Source organism: Ovis canadensis, chromosome 13 (assembly GCF_042477335.2).
Source record: "Ovis canadensis isolate MfBH-ARS-UI-01 breed Bighorn chromosome 13, ARS-UI_OviCan_v2, whole genome shotgun sequence".
Lineage (NCBI taxonomy): Eukaryota > Metazoa > Chordata > Mammalia > Artiodactyla > Bovidae > Ovis > Ovis canadensis.
The window spans coordinates 54,915,764-54,943,185 of NC_091257.1; the positions used below are offsets into that span (position 1 = coordinate 54,915,764).

A 27,422-nucleotide genomic window follows, 5' to 3' on the forward strand; every position below is an offset into this window, starting at 1 on the left:
CAGTTTGGCTCCTGAGACCACCTCTTAGGTGTGTGATGTGTGAACAGCATGTAAGAGCACACAGTTTGATAAACTCTCTCTACTTTGGTAAAAAAAAAGAAAATACCGAGCCTTTCAGACAGATATCACTGGTGGACAGATCCATGTGACCGTGCACATTTCACTTCCCACACCTTTAGATAAGGAAACCAGGGAGCTCCCTAATTGGGACTGTAACACAGGCCAAGACTACTTGAGAAATGAAAACTACTTCTTCGAAGCAGGACACATGTAGGTACCATCTTTGTGAAGGACTGTACCCACCCTGGGCTCTGACTGATCTGAGGGTGCCTGGGAGGTTGGACAGCTGTCCAGGGAAATTTCTTGGGAAGTATAAACTGTTTGCCCACATTCTGCATGATGGATTTGGGGCACTCTGTTGTTGAATCAGGTAAATGCAACTCTCTGAAGAAAGGAGTCCTGGGTCAACTTTTGTGTGTCTGATATGGTCTTTGGCATGCAGAATTTGCTCAGCTAAATCTCTGTTGAATTGACCTGAGAAACAATGATATATTGGAATATGTTGATAGCCATTTCTATTAATATAAATTATACACTGGAGTACAGTGTCAAGGTCACTAGATCTACAACAAGTGATGTGTGCACAGTTTAGACAGGTGATGACATCACTCTCACTGGAATAGATCTTTAACCAAGAACCACAGCTCCATCACCCAAGACGTGGATTCCAGTCCCTATGTTTTAGATTTTGGATTACCATTTCCAGAGCAGTTCCACTTTTCTCCTGATTTCTACCATATACTCTGGAAAAATCTATTGGAAAAAACTACTAAGCATTTAAGCAACATGGAAATGTTTCTGTTGTCTAATCATTTAATACCTCAAAATTATAACCTGATTAGACTCGACAGTGATTGAATCTGGGCTCCGTATTTTAACACATTCTTCAATATCTCCTTCTGGATATGCGCTAAGTCACTTTAGTTGTGTCTGACTTTTTGTGACCCATGAGACTCTGATGGACTGTAGCCCATCAAACTCCTCTGTCCATGGGATTCTCCAGGAAAGAATACCAGAGTGGGTTGCCATGCCCTCCTCCAAGGGATCTTCCTGACCCAGGGATTTGTCTTGATAGCTTACTCCTCCGGCTTCCCCCACAGTTTACATTTAATGACTATACTTAGAGGAAAATTTAGAAAATATAGAAAGGAAAGAGAAGAATTTTAAAAAAACCCACTCATGACTTTAATACCCCACTCACACCTATGGACAGATCAACTAAACAGAAAATTAACAAAGAAATGCAAACTTTAAATGATACATTAGATCAGTTAGACCTAATTGATATCTATAGGATATTTCACCCCAAAACAATGAATTTCACCTTTTTTTCAAGTGCTCATGGAACCTTCTCCAGGATAGATCACATCCTGGGCCATAAATCTAAACTTGATAAATTCAAAAAAATCAAAATCATTCCAAGCATCTTTTCTGACCATAATGCACTAAGATTAGATCTGAATTACAGGAGAAAAACTATTAAAAATTCCAACATATGGAGGTTGAACAACACACTTCTGAATAACCAACAAATCACAGAAGAAATAAAAAAAGAAATCAAAATATGCATAGAAACTAATGAAAATGAAAACACAACAACCCAAAACCTGTGGGACACTATAAAAGCAGTGCTAAGAGGAAAGTTCATAGCAATACAGGCATACCTCAAGAAACAAGAAAAAAGTCAAATAAATAACCTAACTCTACAACTAAAGCAACTAGAAAAGGAAGAATTGGAGAACCCCAGAGTTAGTAGAAGGAAAGAAATCTTAAAAATTAGGGCAGAAATAAATGCAAAAGAAACAAAAGAGACCATAGCAAAAATCAACAAAGCCAAAAGCTGGTTCTTTGAAAGGATAAATAAAACTGACAAACCATTAGCCAGACTCATCAAGAAGCAAAGAGAGAAAAATCAAATCAATAAAATTAGAAATGAAAATGGAGAGATCACAACAGACAACACAGAAATACAAAGGATCATAAGAGACTACTATCAGCAGTTGTATGCCAATAAAATGGACAACGTGGAAGAAATGGACAAATTCTTAGAAAAGTACAATTTTCCAAAACTGAACCAGGAAGAAATAGAAAATCTTAACAGACCCATCACAAGCACGGAAATTGATACTGTAATCAGAAATCTTCCAGCAAACAAAAGCCCAGGTCCAGACGGTTTCACAGCTGAATTCTACCAAATCTTTAGAGAAGAGCTAACACCTATCCTCCTCAAACTCTTCCAGAAAATTGCAGAGGAAGGTAAACTTCCAAACTCATTCTATGAGGCCACCATCACCCTAATACCAAAACCTGACAAAGATGTCACAAAAAAAGAAAACTACAGGCCAATATCACTGATGAACATAGATGCAAAAATCCTCAACAAAATTCTAGCAATCAGGATCCAACAACACATTAAAAAGATCATACACCATGACCAAGTGGGCTTTATCCCAGGGATGCAAGGATTCTTTAATATCTGCAAATCAATCAATGTAATTCACCACATTAACAAATTGAAAAATAAAAACCATATGATTATCTCAATAGATGCAGAGAAGGCCTTTGACAAAATTCAACATCCATTTATGATAAAAACTCTCCAGAAAGCAGGAATAGAAGGAACATACCTCAACATAATAAAAGCTATATATGACAAACCCACAGCCAACATTATCCTCAATGGTGAAAAATTGAAAGCATTTCCCCTAAAGTCAGGAACATGACAAGGGTGTCCACTTTCACCGCTACTATTCAACATAGTTCTGGAAGTTTTGGCCACAGCAATCCGAGCAGAAAAAGAAATAAAAGGAATCCAAATTGGAAAAGAAGAAGTAAAACTCTCACTGTTTGCAGATGACATGATCCTCTACAAGGAAAACCCTAAAGACTCCACCAGAAAATTACTAGAGCTCATCAATGAATATAGTAAAGTTGCAGGATATAAAATCAACACACAGAAATCCCTTGCATTCCTATACACTAATAATGAGAAAGTAGAAAAAGAAATTAAGGAAACAATTCCATTCACCATTGCAATGAAAAGAATAAAATACTTAGGAATATATCTACCTAAAGAAACTAAAGAGCTATATATAGAAAACTATAAAACACTGATGAAAGAAATCAAAGAGGACACTAATAGATGGAGAAATATACCATGTTCATGGATTGGAAGAATCAATATAGTGAAAATGAGTATACTACCCAAAGCAATTTACAAATTCAATGCAATCCCTATCAAGCTACCAGCCACATTTTTCACAGAACTAGAACAAATAATTTCAAGATTTGTATGGAAATACAAAAAACCTCGAATAGCCAAAGCAATCTTGAGAAAGAAGAATGGAACTGGAGGAATCAACTTGCCTGACTTCAGGCTCTACTACAAAGCCACAGTCATCAAAACAGTATGGTACTGGCACAAAGACAGACATATAGATCAATGGAACAAAACAGAAAGCCCAGAGATAAATCCACACACCTATGGACACCTTATCTTTGACAAAGGAGGCAAGAATATACAATGGAGTAAAGACAATCTCTTTAACAAGTGGTGCTGGGAAAACTGGTCAACCACTTGTAAAAGAATGAAACTAGATCACTTTCTAACACCCCACACAAAAATAAACTCAAAATGGATTAAAGATCTAAATGTAAGACCAGAAACTATAAAACTCCTAGAGGAGAACATAGGCAAAACACTCTCCGACATAAATCACAGCAGGATCCTCTATGATCCACCTCCCAGAATTCTGGAAATAAAAGCAAAAATAAACAAATGGGATCTAATTAAAATTAAAAGCTTCTGCACAACAAAGGAAAATATAAGCAAGGTGAAAAGACAGCCTTCTGAATGGGAGAAAATAATAGCAAATGAAGCAACTGACAAACAACTAATCTCAAAAATATACAAGCAACTTATGCAGCTCAATTCCAGAAAAATAAATGACCCAATCAAAAAATGGGCCAAAGAACTAAATAGACATTTCTCCAAAGAAGACATACGGATGGCTAACAAACACATGAAAAGATGCTCAACATCACTCATTATTAGAGAAATGCAAATCAAAACCACAATGAGGTACCACTTCACACCAGTCAGAATGGCTGCAATCCAAAAATCTGCAAGCAATAAATGCTGGAGAGGGTGTGGAGAAAAGGGAACCCTCCTACACTGTTGGTGAGAATGCAAACTAGTACAGCCACTATGGAGAACAGTGTGGAGATTCCTTAAAAAATTGCAAATAGAACTACCTTATGACCCAGCAATCCCACTGCTGGGCATACACACCGAGGAAACCAGAATTGAAAGAGACACATGTACCCCAATGTTCATCGCAGCACTGTTTATAATAGCCAGGACATGGAAACAACCTAGATGTCCATCAGCAGATGAATGGATAAGAAAGCTGTGGTACATATACACAATGGAGTATTACTCAGCCATAAAAAAGAATTCGTTTGAATCAGTTCTGATGAGATGGATGACACTGGAGCCGATTATACAGAGTGAAGTAAGCCAGAAAGAAAAACACCAATACAGTATACTAACACATACATATGGAATTTAGGAAGATGGCAATGACAACCCTGTATGCAAGACAGGAAAAAAGACACAGATGTGTATAACGGACTTTTGGACTCAGAGGGAGAGGGAGAGGGTGGGATGATTTGGGAGAATGGCATTCTAACATGTATACTATCATGTAAGAATTGAATCACCAGTCTATGTTTGACGCAGGATACAGCATGCTTGGGGCTGGTGCATGGGGATGACCCAGAGAGATGTTAGGGGGAGGGAGGTGGGAGGGGGGTTCATGTTTGGGAACGCATGTAAGAATTAAAGATTTTAAAATTTAAAAAAGTAAAAAATTAAAAAAAAAACCCACTCATGTTCTTTGCTTATATGCCGAAATCACAATGGTTACTATCTCAGGATGCATTTTTGCCTACAAAATGAGACGCCATCAGTTTGCGTTTTGCCACTGTTTTTTCACTTAAAATATTTGTGAACACTTTAAAAAAATTGTGTAAAATATGCTTAACATAAAAATCATCATTTACACCATCTTAGAGTGTGAACACTTTTATACCATATGCTTGTGTAACAAAGTTATTAATAATGATTGTGGAATATTCCATTCCATTATGTTACTATTCCATATCCCAAATCCTTGCTACTGGACATCTGGGTTACATCCGTTTGAAAGGGGTTTTCACATCATCTTTGATAGTTCTTAAATTCATAGATGTGTAACTATGATCACTGCCTACTTTTAAGGCTTTTGAAGTCAACTGTCATGCTGTCAGCGGGGGAGGTGGGTGTCCTGAAGACCCTGATGGAGCCTTGCTCTGTCATGTTCATGGGGGTGCCGCTCTCCAGAGAATGGATGTGGGCGGTGGGGAGGGGATTCTGTGCTGATGGATGCTAGTGGGCAGTGCTCCAGCAGAGACCTTGGAAAGCTTGTCCTCAAGCACCTGGGGCCCAAACTTGTGACATCATTTCCTCCTGAACTACAGGCAGGGTTGGCCAGCAAGCAGTCTGGACTCAGACAAGTTGATTCTAAGATCCGTAATCACGTAGGGGCTTGGATGGTTAAGGGAGGTCATAAGCCACGAACTAAAAGACAGTCTCTTTCAACAAATGGAGAGCAAAGGAGAGTCAGTCCATTTCTCTGCAGCTCCATCTACATACTGATAAGTCCTCAGCATTTAATTTTTCTCTATTCTATATACTGGATGTACAAAAAACAATCTCAGGTTTATCTGAAATGTTTTTGTTTGTTCTCCTTAAAGCCCAAGCTTTTTCCTTTGTAGTTGCTTACGGGTCATGGGTCCTCATCAGCTCCTTGTGGAGCAGAGAGATGCCGGGTGACTGCGTGACGGATGGAGGTGTGAGCCCAGGTGACCTTTAGCTGTAAACACTCATCAAATTTCACAGCTTCCAAAATGTTAGCACTGCAGAGAGCCTGGGAGGATGCAGACGCTGTGTCTGGCCTTATTAGAGCCAGGCTTTTGAAATGATAATTAGCAACATCAACAGCACTTCATGTCCAGGAGCGGCAGGACCAGTGCACAGAGGAGCAGGTAGTCCAGAGCACATGGACAGAAAATCAACTGTCTCCTCTTCCTCACTAGAATCCGTGTTTTTTTTTTTTTTCCTTATTAGGACTAGACCAGAATAGCTTGGTTTCCTTGTGTTGTCACATTAAAAAGCCAAAGAAACATGACTGTTACTTTTACTTTATCTTTTGGGGGGGAAAGGCACTAATATTGAAAGGGGGAGCATTCTTTAATGTGTACATATGTTCATTATACTATTTACATCTTTGCCAGCTTCACAGCATTCAGAGCCTAGTTGTGAGGTCGTCTCTACTTTTCTTGCGTGTATGCTCAGTTGTGTCCAACTCTTCGAGACGCCAAGGACTGTAGCCCACCAGGCTCCTCTTACCATGGGATTCTCCAGGCAATAATGCTGGGGTGGGCCGCCATGCCCTCCTCCAGGGCATCTTCCTGACCCAGGGATCGAATCCACATCTCATGTCTCTAGCATTGGCAGGTGGGTTCTTTACCACTAGCGCCATCTGGGAAGCCATACTTTTCCTAGGAACAGGTTAAACAGAAACCCTGACTTGACAGGAGGGAGATAAACTGATACCAGAAATTAAGAGAAACATCCTGATAGGAAGTTGAGGGACAAGATAAGTTCTTATTTGCTAACTGACTGATACACGGGATCTCAAAGCTAAAGAACCCCCCAGCTTATTTCTGTTCTTTTAAACAACACTGAAAACATCCTCACTGTAAAATAAGTGGATACCTTTTTAAATGTCAAGAACAGTCCCCCAGGGAGCTATTTCCATTGTACCTCATGCAATTAGAGTATATTAACTTAATGTGGTCCACTGGTGAAGGGAATGGCAAACCACTTCAGTATTCTTGCCTTAGAACCCCATGAATAGTATGAAAAGGCAAAATGATAGGATACTGAAAGAGGAACTCCCCGAGTCAGTAGGTGCCTAATATGCTACTGGATATCAGTGGAGAAATAACTCCAGAAGAATGAAGGGATGGACCCAAAGCAAAAGACTCATTGGAAAAGACCCTGATGCTGGGAGGGATTGGGGGCAGGAGGAGAAGGGGACGACAGAGGATGAGATGGCGGGATGGCATCACCGACTCTATGGATATGAGTTTGAGTGAGCTCCAGGAGTTGATGATGAACAGGGAGGCCTGGCGTGCTGTGATTCATGGGGTTGCAAAGAGTCAGACACGACTGAGTGACTGAACTGAACTGAACACTCAACAAACTAGCCACAATCACAAGACACCAATGTCGTCACTCAATAGGAAGGAGCATGGAATAACTCAACCTACACTGCAAAAGATGAGTCTGGAATCCAAGTGACTGCTCATTTCCTACTGGACGGTGGGAGGGAGGGGGCAGTGAATCCCCAAGCCCCTTCAGGAAACACTCCCCACCCCCGCCCCCACCCCAGAATTCCCTTCCTCTGGAGAAAAAGCAGCGCAACGACAATTGGGAAACGACGTGGGTGGGGAAGGATAGTCTGAGGAATAACAAATGCATGTTTTTCTCTCTAAGGAGATGCCCAGTGATGCTTCTGAAGGGAATACAATAGGAACAGAAGCTGTTTTTATTTTTAAGTGAGTTTTAAAAAACTCAAGATTAAAGAAGCAGTTTATTGAAGACTTCCAAGCACCTGTTATGCGCCCAGCATGACACTGGCCCCAGGCTGAGATGTTTTTGGAAGCCCTTGTTTTCCCAGATCAAACACGGGTCAGAGCTCATCTTCAGAATTGCTTCTAAAATCATTCAGAAGAGAGGTCCACTGAGATCTGACCTGCTTTGGAGAACGAGGCTCAGGGTCAGGGAACCCCTGATTACAGCACCCAGGTCTTAACCTAGCCCATGGGATCCAAACCACACTGCAGCTTGATGTGGACTGGCGCCTGCCCCTCAGCAGAACCAGAGGCTCTGCAGAAACATGACGAGAACCAGCGTCCACTGGCTGAAAGGTTCTTAACCAAGGGCAGAGATTAGAGGACTACTTCTTCATGTAGTAAACATGTAAGTTTACTCCTCAGGATAAAACTACCAAAGGTATAGACTGCCAGGTCCCTGCAGGGGTGTCACTCCTGCCACCTTATCTGGCACCCCTCCCCACCAGCACACACAAAGACAGACAGGAACAAGGAGGTTTAATACACTTTCACTTACCACTGTCGGGAGTCCAGATTTTTTAGCTCTCTCAACAATTTTGAATTTTTCTTCAACAGATGGAAGTTCTTCCTATATAGAAGAAGGGTTAAGAGAAAAGTCATGTAATCACAGATCAATTTTGCCCTTCCCAATCAATGTATAAACCTACTGATTCAGTAACCCATCTATCCATCCACCCCTCCACGACCACTCCATTCACCAAAGATTTGCAGCTGAAACCTAGAGAAAGAACTTCATTCTGAAGATGTTCAAAGGCATCACAATTGCACTTGCCTCCCGTGACTGTCTGGGGACGCTGGCTGGCTGTGGTCACTGAGTGTGTGCCTGATGTGTGTGCCTATCCGGCTATTACCACTCTTACCTCTGTCATGAGACTCTTCTCACGTCTGCAGCTCAAACCCACCCCATCTGCAGTCTCCTCCACTGCCCTTCACTTCCCGATGGACTGGCTGTCCTTCCTGAGGTCCCGAGTCACACTGTCTTTTATCAGGGTCATAACAAGTCTTCCTCCCTCACCAGAGCTAGGGAGAAACTGTGGCTTATTCGTCTCTGTAATCCACTGGCATCTTTCATGAAGGCAGAAGCAACAATGGGCAGAGTAGTAATTAAAACACACACACAGAGTAAATGCTTGATACCCCTTAAAATACACAACAGGTGTTTGGAATTTAATCTTTGCATCAGTATAGCACAATTAGTTTCATTTTTAGTTTTAATTTAGGGTCTTCCCTGGTAGCTCAGCTGGTAAAGAATGTGCCTGCAACGCAGGAGACACTGGTTCAATTCCTGGGTTGGGAATATCTGTTGGAGAAAGGATAGGCTAGCCACTGCAGTATTCTGGCCTGGAGAATTCCATGGACTGTATAGTACATGGGGTTGCAAAGCGTTGGACACGACTTTTTAGCAGCAGAAAATAAGCTACATGTGTGTGCTAAGTTGCTTCAGTCATATCTGACTCTTTGTAACCCTATGGCCTGTAACCCACCAGGCTCCTCTATCCAAGGGATTCTCCAAGCGAGAATACTGGAGTGGGTAGGCATGCCCTCCTCCAGCTATTAATACTGAAACAGAGAAAAATCTCCATTTTCTGTTCTCTTTTTCTCAAACCCTAAACTGAGAAGAACAGTCGCACACACACAAAACAACAAGACAACTGGAGGTCTAGAGAGGGCTGTTACCTTCTGTCCCAAGAATTCATTCCCAAGTCATCGAGCAGCAGCCTACAGAAGTAGAAGGCTCCCCGGGGCTCCACAGGGGACGGCGGCTCCTGGCTGGCGACCCTCATGGCCACATCCGAGTCGCACCTCTGGATATACTCGTCTTCCTGTGTGCTCTGGCGCAGCAGGACCTTGGTGATCTCCTTCTCCTGGTCCCAGTTCATGCCACAGGGGGGTGGGGAAGGTTCGTTCAGACGGAGCTGGGACGGCAAAAGGCATTCGGGACTCGTGTGGCCAAGGGTTTCAAGTAATTTGTCGAGGACATCCTCTCCCTCCTCAGTCTGAGAAGGAGCCCTTTGAGGTCTAGGGGTTGGGGGTCGCCAGCCCGAGATGAGGAACGAGGGGCTTCTGCCCTTGGGGGCTAAGTGGCCTTCCAGGGGTCCGTAGAGCACCTTCCCATCCCACGAGTACTTCCCTGAGATGTCCCTCACGATCACTCTCACGTCTGAGGGGGCGCCCGCTGTCAACCCACTGGCAGGACCCGTCGCAGGCGTCTGCAGGTAGGAGATGAGGGTGCTGTCGTTGAACACAAACAGCTGCAGGCTGGGGCTCCTGAACACGTCTGGGGAGAGCTCTGTGGCGTCGGCGTGCGCATTGTCGTGGTGCTCACCCACCAGGCTGTGCAGCACAGCAGGGCCCCCGCAGAGCGGGAAGTGGCCCAGGTGGTTGACCAGGTGCGCCATCACCATGCGCGCGGTCAGCGGGATCAGCCCCAGGCTCCTTCTCCTCCTCTCTGCTGACAGTGAGATGGGGACACGGGGACACAGCAGAGAAAGAAAGTGAGAAGGGGCCACCACCAGACCGCGACCCATCCCCAGCAAGGAGGAAGCTATTTTTTTTTTTTTAAGTCTGGGGATTATTTTTTTCCACCTGTTTTTCTTCTTTGGACATTCATTCTATTTGAATTTACAAGCACAATTTAAATAGATGGCTAAAAGAACCAATTTATAGGAAGGTCTCATTCTGAAAGGGACATTTAAAAATGTTCAGGTACAGCTATAAACCAGAGACAGACCTTTTAGCACTGACGGCTCTAAGAGCTCGGGGAGGTAGACATCTGCCCTTGGAGAGCAGGGCAGCTTGGAGGGCTGGGGACTAGGGCTGGGGGGGTGGCCTCGCTCCCTTTGTTGGGTAAACGGAGACACCGATAAGGGGATGAATCAAGCCTGGGATGGCCTACATATATTTGAAGCAATTTGCTTTAGGATTATTGTGACTATTTATGTTTTGTTGTTAGGGCATTTTAAATATTTAACAGAATCTGATATATTAATAATTCATAGAATTACTTAGAAAGCTTTCACTGAATTTGTAGTTGATTAAATGCCCAGGAGCAACTAATTTATAAAATGTTTAAGACTTCAGATGTATAGAAGGACTTTGACAATAGCAATCAAAGGGGCTGTGTGAAATGCTTGCGATATGATGGGGAAGCAGGCAAAATCCACAAGCAAGGGCTGAAACGATTACTGAAGCCTCAAAGCAGTTACAGAAATCTTAATCCACCACGTTTACAAAATAACTGTGTGTCAATCTAAGAACAGGTCAAAATGAAAACTCTTAATTAAAAAAAAATCACTAGATAATTAAATAAACTAAGTTTTCTAATTTGGGCTTAAAGGCTTAATACATTCTTAAGAAATACTTGGTTTTTAAATTCACGACATGAAAAACCAATATTAAAAGTTATCACTAAGTATAAATATGCTTTCGTGTGCTAAACATCCTCCCTCTTAGACATTAGAAATCTAATTGACTTATTTACAAAACATCAATTTTATGATGTAAAAATCCTAGAAACAATCAAATCCTAGCATCTAGGAAATTGTGCATGATGACTGAAATAGTCCTAACTTCTTTAGAACTTCTTAATATTTTAGGGGGGGGGTGGACAAGAAATCATCTGTATTCAACAATGCAAAATAAAATTTCATTTAAAACCCCAGGTTTCTTAGAAGCAGAGGAGGTCATCTGCATGTGTCTCTGAGATGAAATGTTTCTTCTGGACCCTCTGACCTGTGGATAATTTCCATACAGCTGAGAAATTTAAAACACCTCGACTCATTCCCTTAGAATCACAGTGATGAATGCCTATGCTTTTGTGTACATATTAACTTTTTCAAAAGTTACAGATGCTTTTTATTCATGCTTATCATCCCATATGAATACACACCCCATCAGAAATGTTAATGCCTCTACAGCAGAGCTGCACCCAGCTGGGGGCTCAGGAGTCCATAATGTAAGACATTGCATTCCGATGACACAGAAGCACAGGCTTCGACACTAACAAGAAAAGTCTGACTGGAACCAGGCCCACTGCAGAAAACAACTGGAAAAGCAACCCTCTCTACTTTTACTTTCGTAGGTCGTACTTATAATCTGAGATAAATACGGATCTGTATTTTAATGAACATGCTTGAATTCTGCAAGGGGAAATTAACCTAGAGTCACATTACTCGTCATAAACAATGACTCACCCCAAATATCTTTGGTACCGAAAAGTAAGGAAAGAGAATATTTGTGGAATAAGAACTGTTTCTCCCTGGCAGACTTCACCTGCATCAACTGCCCAGGGCTGCCCTGAAAAATCAAGAAGAAATCTAGACCCCATTAATGAAGAAACAAGCTTGTGACTTCTGCAGGCTATATAAAATCATATTCCATATATTTATTTCATTTTTCTAAATTCAGAGAGGAAATATAAAAGCAGTAATTTTAGATTGTCCTTTAACTTTCTTTCTTTCTTTTTTTTAAAGCTCCTCCCTTCTCTTCTTTTTAAACAATTAGGTATTAAAGATGAGAAGAGTGAGCAGGTGTTGTACCACTGATGGCTCCTCTTTGAGCCGAGCCAACAGCCACTTTGGCTGTAAGGTGGCTGTATCTCTCACTTGTAACTCTGTTTGAAAGTAGTCATTACATCAAATGGTCTATGAAAGAATCATTTTAAAATGATAGACAAAAATATAACATTGCTTGTCAGAAACTATCTAACTGGAAACAGTTTGGTTATAAACGATGAATTAACGACACTGAATGCTTCTTCATCCATTTCCCTCACTCCGCCCTCACTCTTTTTTCTTGGAGGATGTTTTTACCTTCAAGGTTCGTTCTCAGCCCGAGGTTTTTAACTTGCAAGGTCCATAAAATTATCATGGATTATCTAACGCTCTATATCCACATTCTTTTTAACTTTTACTTTTTGAGACAACTGAAGAGTCACCTTTACTTGCAAGAAATAACACGGAGAAATTTCAAACATCCTTCACCCGAATGGTAAACATCTTGAGCGGCAACAGGACAATATCAGCACGGTCACCAAGACCGTGCATCACTGTTCAGGGTTTACTAGTTTCACAGGCACTCAAGTGTGTGAGTGTGTGTGCGTGTGTGTGTGTGTGATTCTAGGCAATGTTATCACACATACAGATAACTCTCCCCCACATTCTGACTATATTCCAAAGCGTAAAGATGGGCTCCCATCATTTTGGGGAGAAGCGTGGTGGAGGAGGACATGCACAGCCTACGTCCTGACCTACCCACATCTACGACAGGCCCTCTGCTGGGAGCAGAACCATCCTGCCTCCGTCTGTCTTGGTGACCCCCAGCTGATCCCTCTCCACCAGCTCCTTGCAAAGGCTGCCCTTCCTCCCAAGTCTGACTTAGGCACTTCTCCATGGGAAACCCGTACAGGGCTCCCAGGCCACACATGGTGAGTCCTTCTGCCTGATTCCTATCTCCCCATGAGATGAAAAACTCCTTGGGGACAGAAAGTGGACTGTGTGTGGGGATTTGTGCCTCCCACAGGTCCTCGAGCATATAAAACTCAACTCAGATGGGAGAAGAAAGGGGAGGACAGAGAAAGAGGAAACGAAGAAGGAAGGCCTTGATATCACAGAGCACTGCAGAAACCCAGACTGTAACCACTAGCTTCTTAGAAAATAACACAGCGAGTACTCACAAACGGCTATCAATTTCCCTTCTGCTGCCCACAGCAATGAACAGCCTGAAGAGCCTTACCCTCTTCAACAGTGAGCAGGTTGCCCAGTTCTGCTGATGAATGAAATTGGACCGGCTCAGAATTCTTCACGTTCGCCAGCGGCAGGAAGGGGTCGTAATCCGAGGATGACAGGTCCGCCAGGGTCAAGGTGTAGCGGCTCTGCTGGTTGTACGTGCTTGAGCCACAAATGCAGCAGTGCAGAACCTGCGTGCACAGGAGGGAGCGTGTGCTGGGAATGCCACCCACCGCCTGCCCCCTGACGGGCTGTCAAATGACAGCAACCCCTGGGAGGCAGGATTCCTGCTTGATAATTCCTGAGAACATCAAATCCTTTCTGTCCTAAAACACCTTCTTGCTATGAACATGCTTATCACGCTCCTGTTGTATCGATGGCAAAAGGAAAGCAAAAGTCAGCAAGCGTGCTTTTTGGCACTCTATGTGGTGGTTGCACATGTCTGGTGCTGCTCCCGTCCATGGAGGCACAAGAGAGGTGACAACGAGGCACGCAATGGGCCACGGGTGCCCCACCACCCACAGTGGCAATCAGAATGAAAGCCATCAGCAGAAACCGCTGACCTAGTGCATAAACGTTCACGGATTTGAATCCGTGTAACTCATGACACTAGGACTTGGAAGGGCCAATCTGATACGCTTTTTAAGAGGTATAACTGATGAGGTAAATCTAACACAAATTCTAAAAGTATCCTTACTTTCTCAAGATGAGTTTCCTGAAAGCTCACTGGTCGTTTAAAGCTGACGCCGTGCCCACAACTGTCTTGAGGATGTCAATGTGTATAGATGAGCTAATTGCTATATTAAAGTTTCCTTTCTGATCATAAATGTAAAAAACTGAGTTTTAAGAAGATGAAGGTGATGCTTTTAAAAACTAAGGAAAAATTGCTTTTAGATGATGAACTCTGAGGTTAGGCTGGATGTGTCTCGATTCAGTTCCTTCCAATTGTGTTGCCTCCTGGGGACTGGAGGAAGCTGGTGGTAACTGCAACTTTTGTCCATGGCTACAAAGGATCAAGACCAGCAGGGGACGCCCACCCAAATATGCCCTCTTCCTAGCCAAAGAACAGTACAGGAAAATGAGGGTAGCGCCCTCGTTAATATAAAAAATTTGAGCTTCTGTCATCCAAAGAACTAATTTCTATTAGTCAGATGCCATAAATGTATGAAATACAAATGATTAATAAAACCACAACATGATATCACTGCCTACCTAGCAGAGACAAAGTGTCAGCCAGTGTGTGGAACAGCTGGAGTTCTAAGCACAGTCACCCTGGAAAATTACTGTGTGTTCACTCCTAACGCACAACACACGAGTTCCAGCAACTCCATCATTAGGTGTACATCCACCAGAAAGGCATACATATGCGAACCAGAAGGACACACTGGGCGATTCTGTAAAGTATAAAGTCCAACAGCCAAAAACAAGTGTCTGCTGTGACAAGACAGTGGTCACCTCCAGGTCTGTGTGGGGGCTACACGCACGGGGGCTCCTGGAATGCCAGGATGCTCTGTTTCTAGAGTTGGGAGCCCATTTCACAGGTGTGCCCACTTGGTGAAACTCCAAAATTCACTTAGAATTGATGGATGCAGTGTTTTGGATGCATAGGATACTTCAGTGGAAAAAGTTTCCTTAAGAAAAGAAAAAAGTAAAGGATTATCCAGTAAATTTATGTATCACATTAACTATAAAGTGATTTTTATGTTGGTGAAGCATTTTGAGAGAGACGTTTTAAGAAAAGGAATGCTAAACATGAATTTAAATGACTGCAGCTACTTTAGTGGCTTAAGCCAAGACTCATCTAGGTTTATAAGTCATAGTGATGACAGAAATATCTGCTTCATCTGAACATAGTTACTAAAATCCTTGACCATTCAAGAAACCATTTAAAAGTACAAAATACTTTTTTAGCAGAATTTCAACCATGGTTAAGCGGCTTTTTCGGTTTTAACTGAATGCATTTTAAAATAAGGCAACAAAGCAATCTGTTAATGACTTAAGAAATCTTCATTTTTTGACGTGGGCCATTTTTTTAAAAAGTCTTTATTGAATTTGTTATATTGCTATAAAATTTGTTATATTTGTTTTATGGGTTTGTTTGTTTCTTTGGCGCCTAAGGCAGGAGGCATCTTAGCTCCCCAGAATAGGGATTGAACCTGCACCCCCTACATTGAGAGGCAAAGTCTTAACCACTGGACTGCCAGGGAAATGCCTAGAAATTTTTTTTTTAATTTTTAGTTTTACTTTACTTTACTTTACAATGCTGCATTGGTTTTTGCCATACATTGACATGAATCCACCATGGGTGTACATGAGTTCCCAATCCTGAACCCCCCTCCCAGCTCCCACCCCATATCATCTCTCTGGATCATCCCTGTGCACCAGCCCCAAGCATCTTTTTAAAAATTATTTTTAAGTTTAATTACTACAAAAATAAGCAAGGGAATTGCCCCTACCTCACAGTAATTATTCAATGGTTTGTGTGTGTGCATGCTAAGTCATTTCAGTCATGTCCAACTTTTTTTGACCCCATGGACTATGGCCCACCAGGCTCCTCTGTCGATGGGATTCTCCAGACAAAGAATACTGGAGTGGGTTGCCATACCCTCCTCCAGGGGATCTTCTTGACCCAGGGACTGAACCTGTATCTCTGAGGTCCCTTGTACTGGCAGCCAAGTTCTTTACCATTAGTGCCACCTGGGGAGCCCTATGCAATGGACACACAAACAATGGATGGATATAATAGATAGACAGATAGATAAGGCTTCCGCAGGGAGGGCTGTAAGGCCTGTTTGGAAGGATGGTACTAAGGGTCCAGAGTAAACACCACACCTAGTCAGTGGTAGGGGGTGAAATTCCAATGTCTTAGGTATTATAAAAATGATGATGCTGATTAATTTGATGTAATATACTGTATTGCCTTAATTTATTTCTGAAGATCTTTGAAAGCAAAGAGAAGATTGGGATTCTTGTACTTTTTCTTCCTCTGATAAAGATATTTTGGCTAACTAAGGCTGTAGATATTCCTACAATAAAGATTCTTTTCAAAACGAAGCAGGTATGGACCATGTTCCATAAACACTGGGGGAGTCTGAGCAAACTGCAGTTGTTTAATGCTGACAGTCAGGTAAAATGCCTGCACTGTGCCTGGGATAATCACTGTCTGTCTACTAAGATGTTTCAGTCGTGTCTGACTCTTTGCGACACTATGGACTGTAGCTCGCCAGGCTCCTCTGTCCATGTGATTCTCCAGGCAAGAATACTGGAGCGAGTAGCCATGCCCTCCTCCAGGGGATCTTCCCGATCCAGGGCTCGAATCCAAGTCTCCTGCACTGCAGGTGGATTCTTTACTGTCTGAGCCACCAGGGAAGCCCAGGTAATCATGGCTTCTCTGTAATTATAATTATTCTGTGAACACTCCTGAAGTTATTCACTTCTTTTAAAATGTTGAAGCCCCATAAATCCTTGTCCAAAGGGCACAAATAAGTACAGGAATGCCTAAGAAGGGCCAACCATTAGAAAAGACCCTGATGCTGGGAAAGATTGAAGACAGGAGGAGAAGGGGACAACAGAGGAAGAGATGGTAGGATGGCATCACCAACTCGATGGACATGAGTTTGAGCAAACTCCAGGAGTTGGTGAAGGACAGGGAAGCCTGGCGTGCTGCAGTCAGTGGGGTCGCAAAGAGTCGGACATGACTGAGCAACTGAACAACAGCAACCTGTTTGGAGGACTGTCTGAGGCTCCAGTCCAGACCTTGTACCCCAAGGCCCAGGGTGGAGGGGGGACTCACCCTGTAGATGTAATCCAGCAAGGGGGCCCGGGCCGGAGGCTGCTCGTCCAGGGCCGCCGTGGACACGGGGTGGAGGAGGGTGCCCGCTGGCAGCGCCATGCACCAGTCCAGGAGGCAGAGCAACAGGGACACGAGGAACTGGAGGAGGAAGCAGACCAGAGCCTCAGCCTACAGCCTCGCAGACTCCACCACTGTGTGCTATTATAGGAAACAGAACCTTCCAGCACCACAGCCATGCTTCAGGGACACAGGGGTGAAGGAGGCTTTCACAGAGAGAGGCCAGGGCCAGTCCGAACAGGGGAGGTTATAAAGCCCTGCGTCTGCCACCTGAGTCATGTCTTTAAAAAAACAAATCCTGGGGAGAACCTAGCAGATGGGCCACTTACCTTCTTGTCTGTCTCCACCGAGGAGTACTCTGCACTTGGCAACAGAAAAGCGATTGTGGCCACGAGGATCTGTAGAGAAGACAAATTCCCGATCAGACAGACCATGGTACCGTCCTGGGAGCCCCCAGGCAAGAGGTCCGGGATGGCCTTGCCACCACACCCAGCCAGGGGGCCAGCTCCTGGAGGAAGGTGACACAGGCCAGGAGTCACCTTGGTGATCTGCACAGCCTGAAGACCAGAGAGGGTGATGGCCACAACTGTCTCCCCACTCTGCTGGCAGGGAGATCGGGGCCCAGAGGAAGGGGTGGTTTTGTCTGTGGTCACACCATTTCCAGCATCAGCCTCCACCCTTCTGGTGATGAAAGCAATGAATACTTCCAAAGGTAATTACGAACATGCACCCATTTACTTTTCTTATAACACACCCCAGGTCTCCCCTGACCTGGGGTGCCGGGGTAAGTGAGTCAGTCGTTCAGTTGTGTCCAACTCTTTGTGATCCCATGGACTGTACAGTCTATGGGATTCTCCAGGCCAGAATACTGGAGTGGGTAGCCTTTCCCTTCTCCAGGGGATCTTCCCAACCCAGGGATCGAACCCAGGTCTTTCGCCTTACAGGCACATTCTTTATCAGCTGAGCCACGGTAGTAGCATCTATTTCATTCTCAAAGGCATCCCCATTTAGGTGATAAATTACACAGTTGTTCTAAAGCCCAACTTTACATATGGCAGCATCTCACATTCCTAAAATCCAAAGCTCTGTTTCACTCTGGGTCCCCTGAGGTTGAAGATCACCTGTGATTTCTGACATATCTGAGAGAACAAAGTGACCTCATGGGTGACATTTGTTCAGGGTTAAGAAAAAGTAAATCACTTTACTTCCTCTCTCCACTGGGTGTGTATGGAACAAGGGCTTCTTTAAAGAAGGGATGAGCCTTAGCACCCAGCTCCTTCAGGGTGAGGGTACCTACTTCCTGCAAGATAGTACCCTTTCATGCCACCGACCTCCAGGGTGTCATCGTTGAAGGCATTCTTCCTGTTCCTTCTACCCCTCTCCTCCACCAATGACCCACTCCCCCCACCCCACCCCAAGGGTACGACAGTGGTAAGCTCATTACAGCTGGGCAATCATGCTGGTGGCAGAACGCACAGCCCAGGCCTTCACTCTGGGAAAGCCCCCCTCCCCCAGCCCCCGCACACAGGGCATCACGACCAGCTGCCTACTCCTTGTTGGCACCATCCAAATTACTCTGGATGAATGAAGCCCAGTCGACAAAAGGTCTCTTTGTTGTGGTCGTGTCTGCCTTTCAAACTCCCAAAGTGTGAGCCTGCCCTGGAACACTGGTGGCTTCTTACTCGGTGCCTGAAATCGCAGCTGAGAAGGGCCAGCGTAATTTACTCTGAAAATGGGTGGCTCACATGGCAGTTTAACAGTCGGTGCTCCAACAATTATTGGAGAATCTAGAATTCATTAAATATCAAATGTAATATAAAGAGGAAACGCTGCTGTTTGAGCATTATGGTAGAAGAAAAGACTTACTTCTGCAATTTTCCGAGGCAGGGAGGTTTCAAACATCTGAAGCTTTTCCCAGTATGAGACTAGCAGCTGAAGCACGTCACAGGCTACCTGGGCCACGGTTTTGTTAGGAAACTAGAAAAGGAAACAAAACCCCACACTAAATAACCTCACTTCACATGGTGCGGCATTCCTAAAGGAGGACACGACAAGGATTTCTTTTCAGTTCCCTCTGAGGGCCCATGTCCTTGTTCTGCATTAAGTATCTGAAAAGTGTATCTTATCACCAGTTTGTACATGGTCACCACCCTGTTAACTGCCTTCTGTCTACACAGAGTTGTGTTAATCTGCATAACACTCTGCAGAAACGTTTAATCATTTGGAAATTACAACCATAAATTCAACTGTCTTATCCAGATCACACAAACGATAGTTTTGACGACTGGAAGAAATTGAAATGTAGTACGTTATTGAGTAGCCCTGGTGTGCTGAACCTCTTACAAGAATTTTTCTCATTTTCACCTTGATAACTCTTCATTAACAACTCCATAAGGTGGATGTTATCTTCATTTTACACTTGGAGAAACAAGGATTGATCAAAAGACTTTCCATCCTGTGAAATTAAGCTTAACCCGCACAGATAGCATTCTAAGAAATGTGAAAAATGTGGAACTAGGAGGACGTAATTCAAAGTTATGGCAAATTCAATTATTGAGTCTGTTTTCTGTGTCTGGCAGGTGTCCACAGTTCTCCAGGTATCTCAGTCTCTCAGGAGATGGCAGGGTGGAGGGGCAATTCCCTCGGGCCCATGGACTGGGGGTGTGTGGGAGGTATGAGGACCCCTACTGCTCCTTCCCTGGTCAGACCCTGGGCCGCACTGTAGCCACACCCCATGAGCCAGGACAGAAGGTTCGTCACTAAATCTGTGTCCTGTCCAGGGAGACCTTTGGATTTGCCTCTCAGCTACTTCCATGCCAGAAGTGCCCGGCTGCACAAAGCAGACATCAGCCGACCAGAGGGCCACAGAAATAACCAGAGAAGTCAAGCACCTCAGTGACGAAGCACAGGATGAGAAGGGAAAGGTGATTAGTTCAGCTTCCGCACAACAGGTACTGACTGCCCTCTCCTGACAGGCACAAGGAAACTTGGTGGAGAGCACCTGGCCCCAAGGGGCTCCATGGCCTCCTCTGGCCACCCAGGCCTCCCGCCAGCTGACCCTCAGGGCCCCTGTCCACTCCTCAGACACTCTGGCTTATTTCTGCCCCAGGGCCTTTGCACCTGCTCCTTGCTCTGTCCAGACACTGGGCCCCCAGGGCTGCATTCGGCAGGTGCTGCCATGGCTTGCAGGTCACAGCCAGAGATGTCATCTCCCCACGAGGCCACCAGGCCCACCCCCTCCAGCTCTTCTGCTTCCTCTTCCTCCCCCGCTGAAACTTCCATACGGCCTTAAGGGCTGAGAGCCAGTTCTTTCTGTGTGTTTGCTAGTTCTGTGTGTTTATCTTCCTGCATCCTGTTCTCCGTCATATTCCTAATGCCCCACGCAACTGAACATGGGGAGAGTGGGCCCCGGGGCGGCCCTGTTGCCTCCCACTAGGCAAGTCACACGGTGGAAACACGAGGCAGGCGTGGCTCTGTCATCTCAGCCAGAGACAGACAAGGTGACGACGGTGAAGTGAGGGACACAGCAGACAAGACGAGCTAAGAATGCAGAGAGATGTGAGAGAAGGGGGGTGGACAGCAGAGAGAAGCCGCTGAGGGGTGCTCTGCTGAGCTGAGCAGGGACAAGCGGGACAGTTTCCTTCCAGGTGGCAGGCCCAGGATGCCAGGCACTAAGGCTACAGGGGCCTTTGAGGGGGATGGTGTCACCAGCAGGCAGAGGGCGGTAGGACATGAGGATGAAATACATCCCTGACCCTCTCATCAGCACGTGATCACAGGTCCCAACCCTGGGCCCGTTTCCCCAAAGCTCAGGCGGCGGATGGCCAGAAGGCAGCCACCTCGGGGGAAGCAGCCGTTGGCAGCCCCGCCCAGGACCCTCACACAATGTTCCACGTGGCTTTCAGAGAAAGAATTTTTGCATCAAAACCCTCTGTAACATAGGGGGAAATAGGGATGGTGCTAATTCAACCTACACCAGATTGACTATCTGAGACACTCGATGTCAAATACACACGATGAACTGGAAGTACCTTCAAAGTGACACCAATGACGTTGACGGCCTCTTGTAGCTGAGGGTGGCTCGTGCCCTGTGCCAGCTCCTCACAGATCCAGATCCCGAGGGAGCAGATGGCAATGCACCTTTTGGAGAAGACGGAAAAGGAAGAAATCCCTTGTGAAGAGATGCATTTTCTTGGTATTTGTCAATGACAAGATATTTTAAACCTTGTTTACAAAGTCAGGAAAGTTGTAGCTACATTAACAAAAGGTCTTCTTGAGAAAAAGAGATAAAGTACCCTCAACAGACTGGTTTTCTGGTTAGTAATTAAATACTTAATGAAATACATGGTATATTTTCTGTGAATTGTAACAGCACATGTACTACTTATTTTTGCTGAAACTAATTTTTATATCACATTTTATTGTTTCAGGATATTTTTGAGGAAGGATCAAAAACATGAATCTTAGAAAACTGTTGGAAATTGAGTTTATAATTGCTTTCCATACAGTAAAATACACAACACCTACCACAAACAGGAGACAAATCCTGTATTTCATTGTAAAGAATACCTGAGTACAACTTTCAAAGTTAAGTTGCACTGTTACTTCTTTTAAACAATGTGTTAAGACACTATATTCTTTAAGTTGCATAGTCCTTTAAAAAATTACCTTTATCAATTATAAACAAGATTGGGCAATAATTCTCTTTGGAATTGATACCGGCCACTCTCTTGGGTGCCCAGGAGGCCGACAACTCTTTCAGGGCTTCCTTGGTGGCTCAGAGGTTAAAGCATCTGCCTGCAATGTGGGAGACCTGGGTTTGATCCCTGGGTGGGGAAGATCCCCTGGAGAAGGAAATGGCAACCCACTCCAGTATTCTTGCCTGGAGAATCCCCTGGGCAGAGTTGGACACGAGCGACTTCACTTTCACTTTTACTGTCTTTTACAATGATCGAAAAGTCATATTTCTCTTAGTGTTTCCTAAAGGCACATATATGAAATTTAAATGCTTGCGCCAACCCTCCCCCCACCAACCTGCTCACTTTCTGAACAAAAAGGGGCTCCAAACCTCTATTTGGAACCAGAAGCTTGCTGTAATGTGTGTTTGCTGCTCTCTGTAGTAAAAGGCCATACCCAGTGCCAATCAAATCGGACACAGGGCCTGGCCCTGCATACTGAGTGCTCTTGTGTGCTCAAAATAATTCAGCAATTAAAATCCATCTATTCTGAGGTTTTAAAACCACTGCACTTCACTAGCTTCTCACCTCTTCTGATCCGAATGGACTCAGTGCTTCAGAACAAATGAATTAAAATGCCCCTTGACAAACATGTCACCTTCTACCACTGGGTAAAAGCTGTGCTTTCCCATTGGTTACAAGGTGCGTGCTGGGCCTTTCTTATTTCTCAGGTGCCAGCGTTAGACAGGAGCGCCACGCTTTCCTGACGGTCTAGAACTGTCTACATTTCTTTCTCCTCTTGCCTAATTCCTACACCTATTCTCAGTCTAGAAACTGTACTTTGCGTCTCACTCTGCAGCCTTCCCCAGGTAGCCTACATTCTACCCCAAGCCTCTTTACCTTCCCTCGGCCTAACTCAGACTCTGATTGTTCAACTCCCTACAACCTGTACAACTTGGAAACATGCCCCACATCATATTTCTACCATTTTAAGAGCTGTTCTTCCTCTGCATGCATCTGTGTACATATATATGTGTGTGTGTGTGTGTGTGTGTATTCTTTTTTTTATGACCCATTAACCTACTTGTTGAATGTAATTTGATAAGAGCAGAGCTCTCTCATTTCTAGGAACATCTTCATTTCTCTGTAACTATTAGCCTTGCACCATGGAGAACACAGTGACCAGTAAAATGGTTTTATAACCTAAGCGACACTCACCTGCCTTGAGTTCTAAGCCACACTCATTTTAAACAGCTCTTTCTGATCTTTTCTTGCTTTGAGATCCATCATTTAACATCCTCATTTAGCATCTTCCTATTCTTTTACACTCGTAGTGACTCCGCATGTTCTCTGTATCCTGAGGATGTCCTTTGTGATTGTGAAGATTTGTCTACCAAGACTTTTTTTTAAGCTAACGGCAGTACCATCTTACTCACAATCTGTGTTCTAATACACTCTCTTAATACTGTTGCTGTCATGCCATCTCATCCCACTCCAACTTATATAATGAAACTCCTTACTATTTTTCTTAACTTTTCTGAATTACTATCACCCACAATTACAACTATATTCTCTCTTAATTCTCCTCTGTTTATTTGAAATCTTGCTCATATTTTTAGTTTGCTTCCTTCTCTACATTTATATGGCTCTAATTTCACTGCCTAACTCCTTTTACACACAACTAAGAAAGAGGAGATCCAACCAGTCCATTCTGAAGGAGATCAACCCTGGGATTTCCTTGGAAGGAATGATGCTGAAGCTGAAACTCCAGTACTTTGGCCACCTCATGCGAAGAGTTGACTCATTGGAAAAGACTCTCATGCTGGGGGGGGGGTGTTGGGGGCAGGAGAAGGGGACAACAGAGGATGAGATGGCTGGATGGCATCACCGACTCGATGGACGTGAGTCTGAGTGAACTCCAGGAGTTGGTGATGGACAGGGAGGCCTGGTGTGCTGCGATTCATGGGGTCGCAAAGAGTTGGACACGACTGAGCGACTGAACTGAACTGAACTGAACTGAAGAAAGACTGGAGGTGGCAAGAGTGAATATCGACATTTTAGGAATCAGTGAACTAAAATGGACTGGAATGGATGAATTTAACTCAGGTGACCATTATATCTACTACTGTGGGCAAGAATCCCTTAGAAGAAATGGAGTAGCCATGCTGCTGCTGCTGCTAAGTCGCTTCAGTCGTGTCCGACTCTGTGCGACCCCATAGACAGCAGCCCACCAGGCTTCACTGTCCCTGGGATTCTCCAGGCAAGAACACTGGAGTGGGTTGCCATTTCCTTCTCCAATGCATGAAAGTGAAAAGTGAAAGTGAAGTCGCTCAGTCGTGTCTGACTCTAGCGACCCCATGGACTGCAGCCTACCAGGCTCCTCCATCCATGGGATTTTCCAGGCAAAAGTACTGGAGTGGGGTGCCAACAGTCAACAAAATGGTCTGAAAGGCAGTACTTGGATGCAATGTCAAAAACAACAGAATGATCTCTGTTTGTTTCCAAGGTAAACCATTCAACATCACAGTAATCCAAGTCTATGGCACAACCAGTAATGCTGAAGAAGCTGAAGTTGAAAAGTTCTATGAAGACCTACAAGATCTTCTAGAACTAACACTCCAAAAAGATGTCCTTTTCATTATAGGGGACTACAATGCAAAAGTAGTAAGTCAAGCGACACCTGGAGTAACAGGCAAATTTGGCCTTAGAGTACAAAATGAAGCAGGGCAAAGGCTAAGAGGGTTTTGCCAAGAGAATGCACTGGTCATAGCAAACACCCTTTTCCAACAACACAAGAGAAGACTCTACACTTGGACATCACCAGATGGCCAACACCAAAATCAGATTGATCATATGCTTTGCAGCCAAAGATGGAGAAGCTCTATACAGTCAGCAAAAACAAGACTGGGAGCTAACTGTGGCTCAGATCATGAACTCCTTATTGCCAAATTCAGACTTAAATTGAAGAAAGCAGAGAAAACCATTAGACCATTCAAGTGTGACCTAAATCAAATCCCTTATGATTATACAGTGGAAGTGGGAAACAGATTCAAGGGATTAGATCTGATAGAGTGAATGAAGAACTCTGGACAGAGGTTCATGACATTGTACAGGAGGCAGTGATCAATACCATCCCCAAGAAAAACAAATGCAAAAAGGCAAAATGGTTGTCTGAGAAGGCCTTACAAATAGCTGAGGAAAGAAGAGAAGCAAAAGGCAAAGGAGAAAAGGAAAGATATACCCTTTTGAATGGAGAGTTCCAGAGAATAGCAAGGAGAGGTAAGAAAGCCTTCTTCAGTGATCAATAGAAAGAAACAGAGGAAAACAATAGAATGGGAAAGACTAGAGATCTCTTCAAGAAAATTAGAGATACCAAAGAAACATTTCATGCAAAGATGGGCTCAATAAAGGACAGAAATGATGTGGGCCTAACAGAAGCAGAAGATATTAAGAAGAGGAGGCAAGAATACATAGAAGAACTAAACAAAAAAGAGCTTCATGACCCAGATAACCATGATGGTGTGATCAGTCACCTAGAGCCAGACATCATGGAATGTGAAATCAAGTGGGCCTTAGGAAGCATCACTACAAACAAAGCTAGTGGAGGTGATGGAATTCCAGTTGAGCTATTTCAAATCCTAAAAGCTGATGCTGTGAAAGTGCTACACTCAATATGCCAGCAAATTTGAAAAACTCAGCAGTGGCCACAGGACTGGAAAAGGTCAGTTTTCATTTCAATCCCAAAGAAAAGCAATGCCAAAGAATGTTTAAACTACCGCACAATTGCACTCATCTCACATTCTAGAAAGCAATGCTCAAAATTCTCCAAGCCAGGCTTCAACAGTACAAGAACCGTGAACTTCCAGATGTTCAAGCTGGATTTAGAAAAGGCAGAGGAACCAGAGATCAAATTGCCAACATCCATCAGATCATCGAAAAAGCAGAAGAGTTCCAGAAAAACATCTTCTGCTTTATTGACTATGCCAAAACCTTTGACTGTGTGAATCACAACAAACTGTGGAAAATTTTTCAAGATGGGAATACCAGACCACCTGACCTGCCTCCTGAGCAATCTGTATGCAGTTCAGGAAGCAACAGTTAGAACCAGACATGGAACAACGGACTGGTTCCAAATCGGGAAAGGTGTACATCAAGGCTATATATTATCATCCTACTTATTTAACTTATATGCAGAGTAGATCAATTGAAATGCTGGGCTGGATGAAGCACAAGCTGGAATTAAGATGGCTGGGAGAAATATCAATAATCTCAGATACGCAGATGACAATAACCTCATGGCAGAAAGCGAAGAAGAACTAAAGAGGCTCTTGATGAAAGTGAATGAGGAGAGTGAAAAAGTTGCCTTAAAACTCAACATTCAGAAAATGTAGATCACAGCAGCCAGTCCCATCACTTCATGGCAAATAGATGGGGAAAAAATGGAAATAGTGAGATACTTTATTTTGGGGGCTCCAAAATCACTGCAGATGGTGACTGCAGCCATGAAATTAAAAGACACTTGCTCCTTGGAAGACAAGCTATGACCAACCTAGACAGCATGCTAAAAAGCAGAGACATTACTTTGCCAACAAAGGTCCATCTAATCAAAGCTATGGTTTTTCCAGTGGTCATGTAAGGATGTGAGAGTTGGACTGTAAAGAAAGCTGAGCACTGAAGAACTGATGCTTTTGAACTGTGATGTTGGATAAGACTCTTGAGAGTCCCCTGGACTGCAAGGAGATTCAGCCAGTCAATCCTAAAGGAAATCAGTCCTGAATATTCATTGGAAGGACTGATGCTAAAGCTAAGGCTCCAATACTTTGGCCACCTGATGTGAAGAACTGACTCATTTGAAAAGACCCTGATGCTGGGAAAGATTGAAGGCGAGAGGAGAAGGGGACGATAGAAGATGAGATGGTTGTATGGCATTACCAATTTGATGGACATGAGTTTGAGTAAGCTCTGCTAGTTGGTGATGGACAGGGAAGCCTGGCATGCTGTAGTCCATGGAGTTGCAAAGAGTAGGACACAACTGAGAGACTGAACTGACGTGAAGAAAAGATTGACCATATTATTCACATTTCTTTTCCACACTTAGCTTGATAGAAATTTGCCTTTCTATACTAAAGGGAGAGAGGGAAAATGGTATTGTCAAGAATGCTGAAGGTTTGAATGTAGCAGGTACAGGAGAAATCAAGGATTTTCCCAAGCTTCTGGGCAGATGATGGTGACAAATACTGAGATGAAGCCTGAGACAGTGAGGCTCTGGTGAAGACAGCAGACTCAAGGCTTCAGTTATGGTTGTGTTCAGTTTAGATGTATTGGGACATCCAAGTTGAGGTTCAAGCAGGCAGCTTCATATATAAA

The 27,422-nt window shown here is 43.9% G+C and overlaps 1 protein-coding gene across 9 annotated transcripts in view; it reads right to left on the reverse strand.

The window, feature by feature from the left end:
• Positions 1–27,422, reverse strand: part of RALGAPA2 (Ral GTPase activating protein catalytic subunit alpha 2) — a 277,106-nt gene that overhangs the window by 97,652 nt on the left and 152,032 nt on the right. For 7 of the 9 annotated variants that reach the window (XR_011248179.1, XM_069547852.1, XM_069547848.1 and 4 more), the window contains 7 exons: positions 21,411–21,519; positions 19,246–19,356; positions 17,709–17,777; positions 17,323–17,460; positions 13,537–13,720; positions 9,481–10,255; positions 8,300–8,371 (listed from right to left, as the gene is read on the reverse strand). Coding sequence is in view for 8 of the 9 variants with exons in the window: in XM_069547852.1 (XP_069403953.1) it covers positions 8,300–8,371; positions 9,481–10,255; positions 13,537–13,720; positions 17,323–17,460; positions 17,709–17,777; positions 19,246–19,356; positions 21,411–21,519 (1,458 nt within the window). In the remaining variant the exon portion in view is untranslated. The remainder of the gene's footprint in view (positions 1–8,299; positions 8,372–9,480; positions 10,256–13,536; positions 13,721–17,322; positions 17,461–17,708; positions 17,778–19,245; positions 19,357–21,410; positions 21,520–27,422) is intronic. The other 2 variants (XM_069547851.1, XM_069547846.1) reach the window with 1 other exon arrangement.